The sequence below is a fragment of the Aquila chrysaetos genome, chromosome 8, assembly GCF_900496995.4.
Source record: "Aquila chrysaetos chrysaetos chromosome 8, bAquChr1.4, whole genome shotgun sequence".
Taxonomy (NCBI): domain Eukaryota; kingdom Metazoa; phylum Chordata; class Aves; order Accipitriformes; family Accipitridae; genus Aquila; species Aquila chrysaetos.
In genome coordinates this window covers 16,151,750-16,165,601 of record NC_044011.1, presented here as the reverse complement: position 1 = coordinate 16,165,601, position 13,852 = coordinate 16,151,750, and the positions used below count along the sequence as shown (strand labels likewise).

At 42.3% G+C, this 13,852-nt stretch overlaps 1 protein-coding gene across 2 annotated transcripts in view; it reads left to right on the top strand.

Moving 5' to 3' along the window:
- The window catches only part of CNKSR3 (CNKSR family member 3), a 64,348-nt gene extending 53,538 nt beyond the window's left edge, over positions 1-10,810 (top strand). For both annotated transcript variants that reach the window (XM_030021949.2, XM_030021950.2), the window contains exons 8-13: positions 1,634-1,702; positions 2,460-2,606; positions 4,420-4,544; positions 7,021-7,229; positions 7,700-7,789; positions 9,305-10,810. In XM_030021949.2, the coding sequence (XP_029877809.1) occupies positions 1,634-1,702; positions 2,460-2,606; positions 4,420-4,544; positions 7,021-7,229; positions 7,700-7,789; positions 9,305-9,603 (939 nt within the window). In that variant the 3' untranslated portion in view covers positions 9,604-10,810. The remainder of the gene's footprint in view (positions 1-1,633; positions 1,703-2,459; positions 2,607-4,419; positions 4,545-7,020; positions 7,230-7,699; positions 7,790-9,304) is intronic.
- The last annotated feature ends 3,042 nt before the right edge of the window (positions 10,811-13,852 follow it).

Here is a 13,852-nt window from a genome sequence, read left to right as displayed (position 1 = left end):
AAGTGACTGAGAGATTTGCAAACAACTGATGTTTTTCTGGTGGTGTGGGATCATTTAGATGACCCAGGCTGGGTCTTAGCTAAATTTTCTTGCTAGGTTTGGAATAGTATTGTAGCAGCTATCCCCAGAAGTCAGTGTGTTGGAATGCAGTGGAATTGCACCCCAAAATTAACAGTACTGTACATTGGAAGGACTGGGGAAGTCCATGCATTTGATACTAGTCAGCCAAGAGGATTCCTGAGTTGTGCTGTCCTACTTGTGACTTCCCGTGTCACGTTGGCCTAGATCTAAACTTTGCTCTTTCCTTTGTTCTCACAACACAATTGCAGTGTCTGCTGTGCTAGCTGGCACTTACTGTAGGAGTCCTCTGTGCAAGGGTCCCCTACCCTCCCCCAGATGGGCTGTTGATCACCCAAAGGACAGCTTGAAATAAGCTTTGTTTTTCACAAACTTGACTTTGGCCCAGCATTTTTTCATGACCTTGGTTGACTCATATATGCAGCCTTCCACGGAGGCATTTCCTCTCAGAGGAAGTGAGAAGACAATGAAGAAATGGGGTTACTCATGATAGCTGGAGCCTCCCACAAATTCCCCCATGTTTTCTTCCCTTGTTGCACTGTTTATAAAAAAGTTACTTGAGCTCTGAAGGTGTTATGACAAGAAGGGAGTTCTTAATCCAAGTGCTTATCTCTGGAGTCACTAGGAAGAGCTGGCCTGCTGCCACTCATGGGGTGGGGGGAATGGGAGGAGAAGTTGTCCCATGACCGGGGTGCAATATACCAAGGCAGTATGCCTGTGTGCTTTGGCTGTTGTCAAGGTTGGTGAGAGTTGGTGTGTTATAACAGCGAGAGCATTTTTAATAACTACAGTGATAGTTGGTGCATGGCACCAGCCGTAGAAAAATCTAAATAAATATTGACACGTTTAGCTGTTCCTTGCTAATGGTTCCCCAGAGCTTGGTTTTTGTTCCAAGAAAATTGTATTTTAAGGTGTATTATTATTAGATAGGTATTTGAAAAATACCTGTCTATGCACACAAGTAGCTGTGCAAGCATATATTTTTATCTGTTGACCTTGATGATGCAGGCAGGTAACTTCAATGTGAAGTTGGTAGCTCTTATTTACATTAGGAAACAAAAAGGGAAAGTGCGATGGCCCTATTTTGCGAGTTGGAGGGTTTTCGGTCCTTTGTTCTGTACCTTCAAAATCTTAGTGTATTTTTTTTTTTTTAAATCAGTATACATTTATTTGGAAGCGAAGTTTAAGATAGTTGCTGTGTTAGGACAGAAGTCTTTTCTTCATTCCTCTCCCACTGCTGTCTGAAACTACAGTACAAACTGGAGGTAAAAGGACAGTGGACACTGTCCCATGACTTAAGTACAATTTGGCCTGTGACAGATGTAGGCTATGCCTTCTCCCTTTCCCTGTAGTTTCCCAGTATTAAAAATAATGATAAGTTGAATTCGTTTGCATTTCACAAGTCATCAACAGACATAATGTGTGATCTAGCTGTGCGAAATTTTTCAGCAATGGTCTTCATTATAGATACAACCTTTGACATAGGTTGGTGAGGGTTGTAATGGGAGGGAAGAAAACCTGCTGAAGCACATGCCTCCTGTTTTCCTCTTTGCAGTCCCCTGCTGATCGATCTCAGAAGATTCATGCTGGTGATGAAGTGATCCAGGTTAATCGGCAAACTGTGGTCAGTAACAAATAGCCTTACCAACCTTCCCTTATGCTTGCTCTGCAAAGCTCACTCCCCACAGGTTCTGAATGTCTGAATGGAAGGGGTCAGGAGGCAGTTCTGGTGTTTTCCTGTTGAAATCTTCGAGGCTTTTTAAGATTTTGTTTTCAAGACAAATATTATTCTTCACAATATTTTGATAAAATAAATATGCAATATTTAATGTTTAAATGCTGTATGCATCATATTAAAATACTTCATGTTGTATTTAAGGCCTGTTTTAAAATGCATTGTTACAATCTACTGAAATGCAGATAAAAATAGCTTTAAAAAAAACCCCAAGTATTTGTCAATTCGTTTGCATATGGGAACTTAGATAAAATGATTACGTTTTTGCTTAGCACAGGTAAGCAATGCCTTTCAATGTGAGAAAGAAACATGACAAAAGTAGTTCACTGTGAATCCCTGTATTACTCAATTTGAACACATCCATGCATCCTTCTAGGACTGGAGCTGAGGTATAAAGAGCATTGCTTGATATCTCTGTGTTTTAATTTACAGCTTAAGTAGAGATTTTTCTTTGAAACAAAACAAAGAAGAACCTTCCAAAAAAGGAGCTTTCCAATTTTTTTTCTTCATTCTGGCTTTTTTTTGATCTCTTTTCTCTTTAGGTTCATGTTAAAACAGACAGTTTGACATGGGGGATTTGGGTTTTTCTTGTTTGTTTGCTTTCACAAGAGGAATGCTAAATAAAGATGTATTTATTCTCTTCTAGGTTGGATGGCAACTAAAAAATCTGGTGGCAAAGTTGCGAGAGAATCCTGCTGGAGTCAGGCTGCTGCTTAAGAAACGTCCTACTGGCTCTTTCCATTTCACTCCTGCTCCACTAAAGAACCTGCGCTGGAAACCACCCTTGGTGCAGGTGAGAGTCTGCTGGCTCAACTGTCATGTCAGGCTGGGAATGCCTTGGTTGCAACCTGAAAAAAAGGAATACCAGAAGTGCTCCCAGGTGCACTCATGTTTAAGTGTAGGTCAAGGAAGTTTAGGTGAAATGGCTGTCCTCTTCTGGTTCCTAGATAAGAGAAAATGTTCTTGCTTTTTCCTTTTTTTTCCCTTTTTTTCTTTTTTTTTTTTAAAACCCAGATAATGCCCTCTTGATACACAAAGGGACTAGGTGTATTGAACATTTTAATCAGTCTGTGTGCCACTGGGAGAACTTACCTGAGGCAAAACTGCTGAAACCACTGATGTGCATGGAATTCATCCGCATGGAGTAATAAATGCTTCCTCTGCTTCGCAGAGTAATAAGTTTTTGCTGAAATAAGTTAGATTATTCCATATATTTGCCCTCTTTTTAGTCTGGTGAAGGGTTGGAAAGAGGGAGTGTTTTTCAAGAAGGTATTTAAACTACTTGTTTAAGTAAGATTTGGTTGTTGGGCAATTCACAGATTGGGTAATGAGCAGACAGAGAAAGTGATGCTAATAACTCTTAAATAACCATGTTGAGGAATGGCTTGTTGTATTAGGAAGCTTAGGGTTTAATGCTTACAGGAGGAAATAACCTAACTGAATCTAAACTGATTACCTGAAATAAAGACGACCAAGGAGAGTTCCCATTCCCATTCCTGTTCTGACACAGGTCTCCCTACAGATGTGAGGATAACTTATCAACCTGTGAAATGCCAGTGGCTACTGCAAGTCTTGATGCAGGCAGATTTCTCTCAAACTGGGTAGAAGATGCACACTTGACTCCTTTTTCATCCTTCCTTTCACCAATGCCTGTGTGTGTGGTTGTTTTTTTTTTTTTGTGGCATTGTGCCTGTCGTTTAATCAGAGCCTAAGGAAGAAAAGCTGCCACGTCGTGAGTTTTCCAGGATTACCCAAGGCAAGGACTGTGTTACCAGTATGAATAGCTGAGGTGGGCTGGGATATAGGCTGTGCCAAGCAGTGTTTCCTTGGGGGAATGAGTGACTGGAGAAGCCTGTTGACAGTTCCGGGCGCCAACGTACTGACCAGGAAAAGGCAGATGCTTGTGCAGGGGTGCCATTAACTGAGTGGCCAGAGTGAAAGCCTGGGCAGGTCCTTGACAAAAAGGGGAGAGTGCAGTCCTCTTGCCTGACAAAGGTGAAAGGGTCCTTAAAGCCTTTTCTCTCCTAGAGGCAGACAGGAACCTGGCAAGATGCTGGGGACATAGAAGTGAGCCACAAAGAGCAAAATGGCAAACTTGATCAGATGAGCAATACCAAATATATTTTTCCTTTGCTTCTGTTACTCTAGTTATACCCCTGGATGCAAATTGTAGTGAACTTTACCATATTTTCTGCCCATGCCTCGGGCATTGGTCTGTATGGAATAAGGGTAGTGTGAGCTGGCTTTGTAAGTGTTACAGGTCGTATCGGTATTTAACAAATTGCATTCTTTTAATGGATCTAAAAATAGAAGACGGGTGTTTGTTGCTTTTTCTGTCTATGGAATTTGCAGGAAAAATGGAACTGGAAAGAGCAAAATATTCTTGAGCAATGCATTACCCATGATAGGATTTCTGTAGGAGGGAGTGCAAAGCTAGCCAAAACTGGAGGTGGAGAAAAATACAAATGTTAAGACTTTTTAATGTGTTTATTAAGCATAGAAATAGTAGTTCACTAGGGGATGAAATGGTACTATTGATTATTGAATTATCTTTCTGTGAATGATAGATCAATGCTCAGATGTTTGATAGCTGTCTAACATTTCAGACCAGTCCTCCGCCAACTTCAACCCAGTCACCAGAAAGCATCATGGATACCTCACTGAAAAAAGAGAAGCCAGCCATTTTGGATCTGTACATACCACCTCCACCAGCTGTTCCGTATTCTCCTCGGTATGCAAATAAACATGCACTATTGAACAAAAACCTCCTTTATTACACTTGTTTCTGAGCTGGCTTGCTATTAGAGCTCTGTGCAGATTAGCTTGAGGAAATTGCAGATCTCGCAGACTTTCTTCTAATTGATTAGATGTATAGGATTGCTTAAGCTTATGCTAAAATGCATGAACTACCAGGATCATAATAGATTTTACTATTAGAAGATTATTATGTGGCACATTGATCAGAGTTGTTCCCGAAACATGTACAGATGTCATCCCTGGTTTTGTTGTGCGGTTATGTTTTTGATTTTGTTTAAATCTGACTGCACATAGAAAGAAGTCATTTTTGTCTGTAACTTTTCCCACTTTCTTTTTTAAGCAAGTTAAGTAACTCTTGTGGGAGTTGGGATAGAAAAGAACTTGTTTTAAATTGTCAAACTTGCAAGTTGTATAAACCAGCAATGTTCCCACTGAAGGGAAGGGAGAGTCAACTCATTCCACTTCTTTTATCCTGTGGTGTAAGCTACAAAAATGCAGACCTATGTACACAAAAGGCAGGACGGGGGGGTGAGGGTGGGTGTATGGTATAGCTAGCTTTTGTTTGTTCTCAAGTCCGTGTTGACTCATGCCAGAACCCTGCCAGCTGACCTGGGAAGATGATGGACAAAAGAGTTTTCAGGCAAGGCACGCTTCCTGGCCTGGCCTGGCCTGACACTTTAGGTTACATGTAGATAGCCCAGCACAGAAACTCTGACCTTTTGCTGCAGGACTCATATGGGAGGAGAGCTTGCCTACTGTCATGTAAGGTCTGATACAGAGACAGAGGTTGTATTAGTGCAGTCTTTAGGGCAGTACTGGGGTGGGGGGAGAGGGTTTCTCCAAGGTAGGGTCTCTTTACTGAAGTTGGATCCACCTTGATCTACTGTCTCCCTGGTTTTCATGTTTGTGTGCTCAGTTCTTTAAAAAAAAAAAAAAATTAAAAAAAATCAAATATCTTGGCATAAAACCAAGCATATAGATTTAGCAGCTGAGTTTAGAATGCTGTGGTCTTTTCTTTAAAATGTTACATTTCAAGCACAAGGTGAACTATGTGCATGTGCTCAGTTTGTTTATCTTTCCTAGAGTCATAAAATTATATCTAGCTTCAGATGCCTTTAGACCTGAATCCCTGTTGATAAGGAAGGAAGTAGTAACGCAAGCTGTAAAACTTGTCTTGGATGATGCGTAGAAAGGGGAAAGCTTCTTGACTTTGACTTTTAAAGAAAGCAAATGTGGGAAGCTGTGGCAGCCAGGAAGAGGAGAAGGGCAGTTCTTTTGCCTTCTGTTTGACTATTTAATTTCACCCCTGCATGTTTTGCTCTTCTCTTTAAACTGTGAGGCATTTGTGTGGTTGTTCCTGCGGCCCCACCGCCCCCCCCCCCTCCCCCCCCCATCATCCTGTTCTCTTCCTTTCCTGGCATGGATCTTCCCTGGTCCGCACTGGGGAGGCAGAGAGCAGTGGCTGGTTTCCCTCCCCACGGCACAGTCTCCACATGGTGGTGTTGTAGGAGAGTCCTCTGCATACATACGGTTGTGGTGTAACACTTTTGTGCAATTTTAGGTCCCTGAATCTCCATAAATAGCTCCTTCCCATTCACTGAGCTCTAGCATTGTTCTTGATGGAGAGTTGGAAGAAGAAAATGGTATGCGCTGGCCAGGGGGCTGTTGTGAATACCGTGTATGTGCTTAGACAGTCAGCTGTGTACTTTTATGCCTGACTTGGCTGATGGTTGCCTCAAGCAGTATGATTGTAGCATGTACAAGGAAGGGGAAAAAAAAAACAGGCAAATCTTAACTTGGAGGGTAGCTTTTCTCCCAGTAGTACTCACAAGGACTAGTTCTAAAAATGGCTGTTCCTGGCCTTTGGAATGAGGGACTGCTCTGGGAAGGGAGTTCTGCAGAAATTGCTCAATCATGTGTATATACACTATGAATTTATTACTGAAACTCTCAAGGGGGTCTCACTTTTGGATGGAGAGAGAGGTGATGAATATTCAGTGGCAGTTATTGGGCTCTTAAAATGACTGAGAAGCACAGTCCCTCGGATGGAGGCGATAGGTGTTGCCATTACACAAAGATGGATGAATCTATGTATGCACTCTTCTGTCACAACTGCACTGAACAGGCAGTGAATCAGGAGCTTTGACATCCTCAGGGCAGGAAGGTCGCATTTCTCAAAAGCTCTTTCAGGGGTGATACCTCTAAACTTCTCTGTGTGTTAAATTACTGGCTCATTAAAAGTGAATTAGCATGGGGGGGTACCTTTATTTTCTCCTTGGTAAATATATTTATAACTAAGCCTTCCATCACCTGACTTGTTTTTTATTCAGCTTGTTTGCAGCACAATGCCAGCTGTCAGGAGCATGACTGGGTGCTAGAAGTGTCTTTCAAACCTACTCATGTCTGTAGCGTGAAACTCTTAAGCTAACTGAAGCGAAATGTTCTTTCAGAGATGAAAAGGGGAGTTTTGTATATGGAGGAGGCAACAAACCCAGTCAGCCACCACCTGGGTCCAAGGGTGCCGAGTCTCCCAATTCTTTTCTGGATCAGGAGAGTCGACGGCGAAGGTTCACTATTGCTGATTCAGATCAGTTGCCTGGGTATCCCATAGAAGCAAATGTCCTACCAGCCAAGATGAGGGAAAAAACACAGTCCTATGGTAAGTTCATTCCTCTTTTGTTATTGCTGTTAGGATAAATGCTTTGGTGAATTTGGAATAATTTGTGTTAGAAAACTTCATTAGACTTGATGGATATTAAGGGCAGTTTGTGCAAATTGTGAATAAAATTCCGCATCTGAAATAATTTAACTTAAATGCTGTTATTTCTTTAATGAATATCATTCAGCTGGGCTCTGCTTCTATGGTTGGCCATTTCCATGTGTGTTTTGGTTATTACTTTTGGTCATTATGTCCACTGCTGCTGTAAATGAGCAAGAATGTGGCTGTTCAATCTCAGCACGTTGCTTTCTTATATTCCACCAGTGAAAGTATCTTGAAATTTTTTTTTCCTGCAATTTTAACTCTTTATTTCTGTGCCTCTCCCTTTGTTTAATTGTAAAAAGTATCAATTTAAAAATTGTTTTCCTAAACTTAATGTAATTCCTCATAACCTTCTATGTTGCCTTTAGGAAAACCTCGTCCTTTGTCAATGCCTGCTGATGGGAGCTGGATAGGAGCTGCAGAACCCTTCTCTAGACCACGAGCACCAGGGAGAAAAGGCAAGGTTTTAGGTCTTGTCCCTCTTTCTCTTCCCTTCCTCTCCAAAATTTCCTTTGGGCAAACTGGATGGAAGTGTTTAAATTAGGAATGGAGGATTAGTCTTTGCATATTGCTGAACTGATCAAAGATGACAATTGTTGGTTTTAGCAGGAATGCTAGACGTAGTTGTGAAATTTGTGAGGCTATTCAGTGTTGGGGCTCAAACTTTTGTTGTCCTGTCTTAGAATTCTTGTGAGTGTTAAAAGTAGGCTAGAATGACTAGGGCAGATCTGTACTTGTCTCTTTATAGCACAGGTTTACGATTTTGCTCTTACCCTCCTTCCCTTTCTTCTGCATATAATATTGATCATAAACCTACTTTTTTGATAAGTCTGTTTAGCTCACTGTGGAGGCTGTTGTAGAAGAAAGCTTGTTCCCAAAAGTAAAATGTAGGGCCTTTTAGGAGTTGCTTTTTGCTGTGACTGCTGTTAGAAAACAACATATTCTGCAGATATCACAGAATGGGAGAGAGACAGAAGCTTGTAACATTGGGTGTTAGGTTGGGTGACTTTTTTTCCTTCCCCTGCTGCCCTTCTCTCCCTCCCGCCCTTTTTGCTTCTGAAAGAGTGAGTCCTGTTAGAATGGGAAATAAGAAAGGTTGACTATTTAGTTTATTCTTGAAATCAGTTATGAAAGCTAATGTGGAATTCTGGGGAAAATAGAAGCTGGATTCTATTATTTTAATGCAAAAATAGAAGCTGATAACAAGAAGCATTAACCTGGAGGGATATTAGAAACAAGCTAAGTAACAAGTCTAACAGAATGATCACCAGGTGGCAGGGCTGGTTTTTGTGTGTATGGTTTTTTGTTTGGTTTTGCTTTTGGTTTTGTCTTGGCTCTTTTTAACACTTGAAATGTACTTAAGTGCAGCAGGCTTGTATGTAAGCTGTATTGGGTCAGAACAGAGGCCTGTCTAGCCCAGGGGGATGTTTCTAGCAGCAGCTGCCATGGTCAGGTGTCTAGGGAAGAGTAAAAACAGAGAAAGAATCACAAATCAATGGTCAAACCCAGGGAAGTGCTTATATCTTTATCTGCAAAATTAATTTCTGTTGTCCAGAGTAATATTTGTAGCTTTTAAGTTAGTCATGAGTTACATTCAGATAAACATGGATTCAACTCTGCTCTATCAGCATCTTGAATGACATGTTACGAGAAGGTTTGTTACGTCTCGCTCATGATAATGATTTGCCTGAAAGTAGTCTGTACTAGCAGTTTTGGTGTGTGTGAATCTGGAATTTAACAGTCAAAAGGTGTCCTCTCTGTGTGTGAATTTATTTTGTTGTTCTTTGTGTTGCTTAAAAATATTTAAGATGCAAAAAGCCATAAATCTATTGACAGCTGCTTATGTCTAGGTGTGTTATGAAAGGTAACCAAAATCTAGGTGATTTGAAATATAACCAGAATCTTTTTATAAAACCAGAAAATATTCATGGAGGGTTCAGCAATAATTGGTTATCCTCCTCCTGTTCGTACAGGTGAAGATGCCCTCTGCAGGTACTTCAGTAATGAAAGGATACCCCCAATCATTGAAGAAAGCCCCGCCTCACAACACCCCCTCTCAAGGCCTGTGTCTGACAAGCATTTAGTGAGGGGAATGGATTATATTCGAGGCAGCAGGTGTTTTATGAATACAGACCTCCGCAACAGTGCAACAATTCCTTTTCAAGAGGAAGGTGCTAAAAAATCCTCTGTTACATCATCCACAAAATCTTCCTCCGCAGAGCCCTCACTGCTGGTCAGTTGGATCACGAGACTGAAATTGTTGACTCATTGACTATTGTTCACAGGACTGTTACCAAGTGCCTTTCCTCATCGGTCGGACTTCTCAACTTTTCAGCTTCACTGATGCACAGTGACTAATGCGGTGTTCTTTTCCTGGAGAATCTTACATATTTGCCTTTTTGTTTGTGATTTTTGATGGATCAGAGGGTTTCATAGTGCAAGGAGGGAAGAAAGATAAAGATCAAGTTCCTCTTCCTGGCCAAAAGCTGAGGGCATTTATTCCCCTGGAAATGATTAAAATTTCAGTGATAGAGAGGCCACACATGACCTGAAATATGCATAATGGCTCAGAGGAAATCATTGTGTTACCATAAAGTCCAGTGGCACTTCAGTTGTCTGAATGATCAGAGGCTGGTGTGATTGGCTGGGTGTCAGAGTATGTAGAGCTCAGCAAAAGTTGTTACTCTCCTGACCAGGAAAGATAAGCAGGGAAGTAGCAGTTTCATGCAACTTAGTGATGCTGTTCAAGTACTGCATGAGATCAACCTTGTGAGGAAGAAGTAGTAGTGTTGTCATTCTTTCTCTGATATCCAGAGATCTTCGGAAGTCTTAGGAAGAGAGTTCTCTTATTTAGAGATCTTAGGAAGTTGGACTAATTTAATTATAAATCAATCCAAGCTGATATATAATCCATTTTATTGAAATCACAGTACAAATAACGCTGAACAACTGCAGTACTCATCCGTAAAGATATAGGGATTGCTACAACATGCCAAGGAAATGCATCTGTAGAGGTGGTGAAAGAATATTTTTTTTTTCCTTAATTGTTTAAGAATGATTTGCTGTTAACCAAAGTAAGCTTTTAAAGACAGTCCTCTTGGACTTACAAGAACATTTACAGTGGTTCAGTTTTTGAATAATGTGTTGTTTTTATGGAAAAATATGTGCTATGATACATTATAGTTGTAAGACACCTTGCTGTTTTCTATATAGCTCAAATTTTCCCCCCTCCAGAATTCTAAAGTAGCCTTGGGTATTTTGGGAGGAAAATAAAACTTGTTTAACAAAAGAAGAGGATATTAAAGAGGTATTGTTTAAAATTGAATGTACATAAGATTGTTAGTATGCAAACAGTTGTGTTTAAAGTAATTTAAATGTTAAATATAGTTGTATATATTTTTTACACTTAAACAGATACTGTTTGTACCTTCCTGTCTGTGCTGCTAGGCACAGATTAGCCAAATGAAAAGAAAAAGAAAGTCTTCTGTATTCCCTGCTAATTATAAGACTAACTATTTTCATAGATGATACATTGCTAACAGCCTTTACTCCTTTGGTCCTGCTGAAAAGAAGAAGAATTTGTATTAATAATTGGTGGGGAAAGAGGGAGGTTAAATGCTAGTTTGCACTTTGGACTGGGGCAGGAATCATATGTCATAACAAGTGTTAAAAACACACCATAATTCTGTCTGTGAAAATGTGACCATTCTGCTGCAACAAGCTTATGGAGTTGTGCTACAGCCCTGCAGAGATGGGGTGCTAAATTCAGTTCTCAATTAATTATGTTTGATTGTGACCCACTGATGATTTAGGAGCGGGCTAGTTTGGACCATTCTGATCAGAAAGCAGATTATATTATGTGTGTCTTGTGCCACTCTTCTCCCCTCCCTGAGATGGCAGTCTGTACTAGAGATGTGGCCAAACACAGCTGCAGTGCAGTTGAACCCTAGACCAGTTTGGTCCTGCCTGTGAGAAGGCGGCTGAAACTGCCATGTCATAGGCACTGTGGTGTAGTATAGCCCAGCCCCAAATTGACTGAACTGTTTAAATTAAATCACAGTTACTGAACTAGACTAAATTCAGAGGATGTTGTCTAAACGAGACTTTAAAATGGAACTTTTGTTCATCTTTAATGACCTGTTTTCCATGGTTTAAAAATGAAAGGGGAAGTATCATGCATACTGATGTGGAAAAAACTATGGATGTACTTGGTTTCTTTGGGGTGCACCTGGGCACATATTTCAGACACTGAAAAGTTTGCTTCCTTTTTTCAGTTAAGTTCTCTTGAAGTTTCATCTAAGAGTAGTGAAATAAGCTTGCCCTAATTTAACAGGTAGCTTTAAATCACTGCAGCTACGAGGAAATTTGTAAGCATTTAGGGAGAAGGAAACTTTGGAAATCCGCCTTGTTGCGTAAATACAAGCTAATCCTCCTGCCCCCCCAGCCCTGACAAAAAAACCCCAAACACCCAAACAACCACCCAACCAAGAAATGTCCTCTCCATGTTCATCCTCTCCATGCCCCAATTTCCTAACCATGCTGAGTTAAGGTACTGAATTTGGCTTTTTGTTAGTCAGTCATGAGGATATCCAGTAGTTGATTGTCAGGGGAAAGAATTGCCTGACTCTTATGAACAGGGGAAACAGAGGTGGTTTTCTGGAAATTACCAGGAGTGGTATTGCAGTTTTTCAGAATCACAGAATGGTTGAGCTTGGAAGGGACCTCTGGAGGTCGTCTGGTCCAACCCCACTGCTCAAGCAGAGTCAGTTGCCCAGGACCATGTCTAGACAGTTTTTTAGTACCTCCAAGGATGGAAACTGCACAGCCTCCCTGGACAACCTGTGCCAGTGCCCAGTCACCCTCACAATAAAAAAGTATTTCCTGTCGTTCAGAGTGTTCCTCCTGTGTTTCAGTTTGTGCCCATTGTCTCTGGTCCTGACACTGGGCACCACTGAAAAGACCTGGCTCCATCTTCTTTGCACCCTCCCTCCAGGATGAACAGGCCCAGGCCTCTCAGCACCTCATCTTGGTGTCCCTTTTTTGGACTCTTTCCAGTATATCCATGTCTCTCTTGTACTGGGGGGCCCAGAACTGGACCCAGTACCCCAGGTGTGGCCCCACAAATGCTGAGTAGAGGGAAAGGATCACCTCTCTCAACCTACTGGCAAAACTTTGTCTAATGCAGCTGAGTTTCCACTGTAATTTAGCCAAGATAATTGAAAACGCATTCACGCATGGTTTCTCAATCAAAAAAGGCAAACAATGTTGGGGTTTTTTTGCCCCTCTTGAGCTTTATCCACCATTTGTAGATGACACTGAGTTGGGCAGAAGTGTTGATGTGCTCGAGGATAGGAAGGCCTTACAGAGGGATCTGGACAGGCTGGATCGATGGGCTGAGGGCAGTTGTATGAGGTTCAACAAGGCCAAATGCCATGTCCTGCTCTTGGGTCACAGCAACGCCATGCAGTGCTACAGGCTTGGGGAAGAGTGGCTGGAAAGCTGCCCGGCAGAAAAGTACTTGGGGGTGTTGGTCGATAGCCAGCTGAATATGAGCCAGCAGTGTGCCCAGGTGGCCAAGAAGGCCAACAGCATCCTGGCTTGTGTCAGAAATCGTGTGGCCAGCAGGAGCAGGGAAGTGATTGTTCCCCTGTACTGGGCACTGGTGAGGCCGCACCTCGAGTACTGTGTTCAGTTTTGGGCCCCTCACTACAGGAAAGATACTGAGGTCCTTGAGCACATCCAAAGAAGAGCAACAAAGCTGGTGAAGAGTCCAGAGCACATGTCTTATGAGGAGCAGCTGAGGGAACTGGGGTTGTTTAGCCTGGAGAAGAGGAGGCTGAGGAGAGACCTTATCGCTCTCTACAACTACCTGAAAGGAGGTTGTAGTGAGGTGGGTACTGGTCTCTTCTCCCAAGTAACAAGCGATAGAACAAGAGGAAACAGCCTCCAATTGTGCCAGGGGAGGTTTAGATTGGGTATTAGGAAAAATTTCTTCACTGAAAAGGTTGTCAAGCATTGGAACAGGCTGCCCAGGGAAGTGTTTGAGTCACCATCCCTGGAGGTATTTAAAAGATGTGTGTATTGGGTTTGTGTGGCGGGGTTTTGGCAGTGGGGGAGGGGCTGCAGGGGTGGCTCCTGTGAGAAGCAGCTAGAAGCTTCCCTGGCTCCAAGTCGGACCCACCTCTGGCCAAGGCTGAGCCCATCAGCGACAGTGGTAGTGCCTCTGGGAGAACATAGTTAAGAAAGGAAAAACCTGCAATGAAGAAGGGATTGGAATGTGAAAGTAACCCCTATGCAGATACAAAGGTCAGTGAAGGAGGGGAGGAGGTGCGCCGGAGGAAAGGATGCCCCTGCAGCCCGTGGTGAGACGGCAGGCTGTCCCCCTGCAGCCCATGGAGGGGAGCGGGGGAGCAGATGCCCTCCTGCAGCCCGGGGAGGAGCCCACACCGGAGCAGGGCGATGCCCCCGAAGATGGCCGTGACTCCATGGGAAAGCCTGTGCTGGAGCAGTCTGTGCCTGAA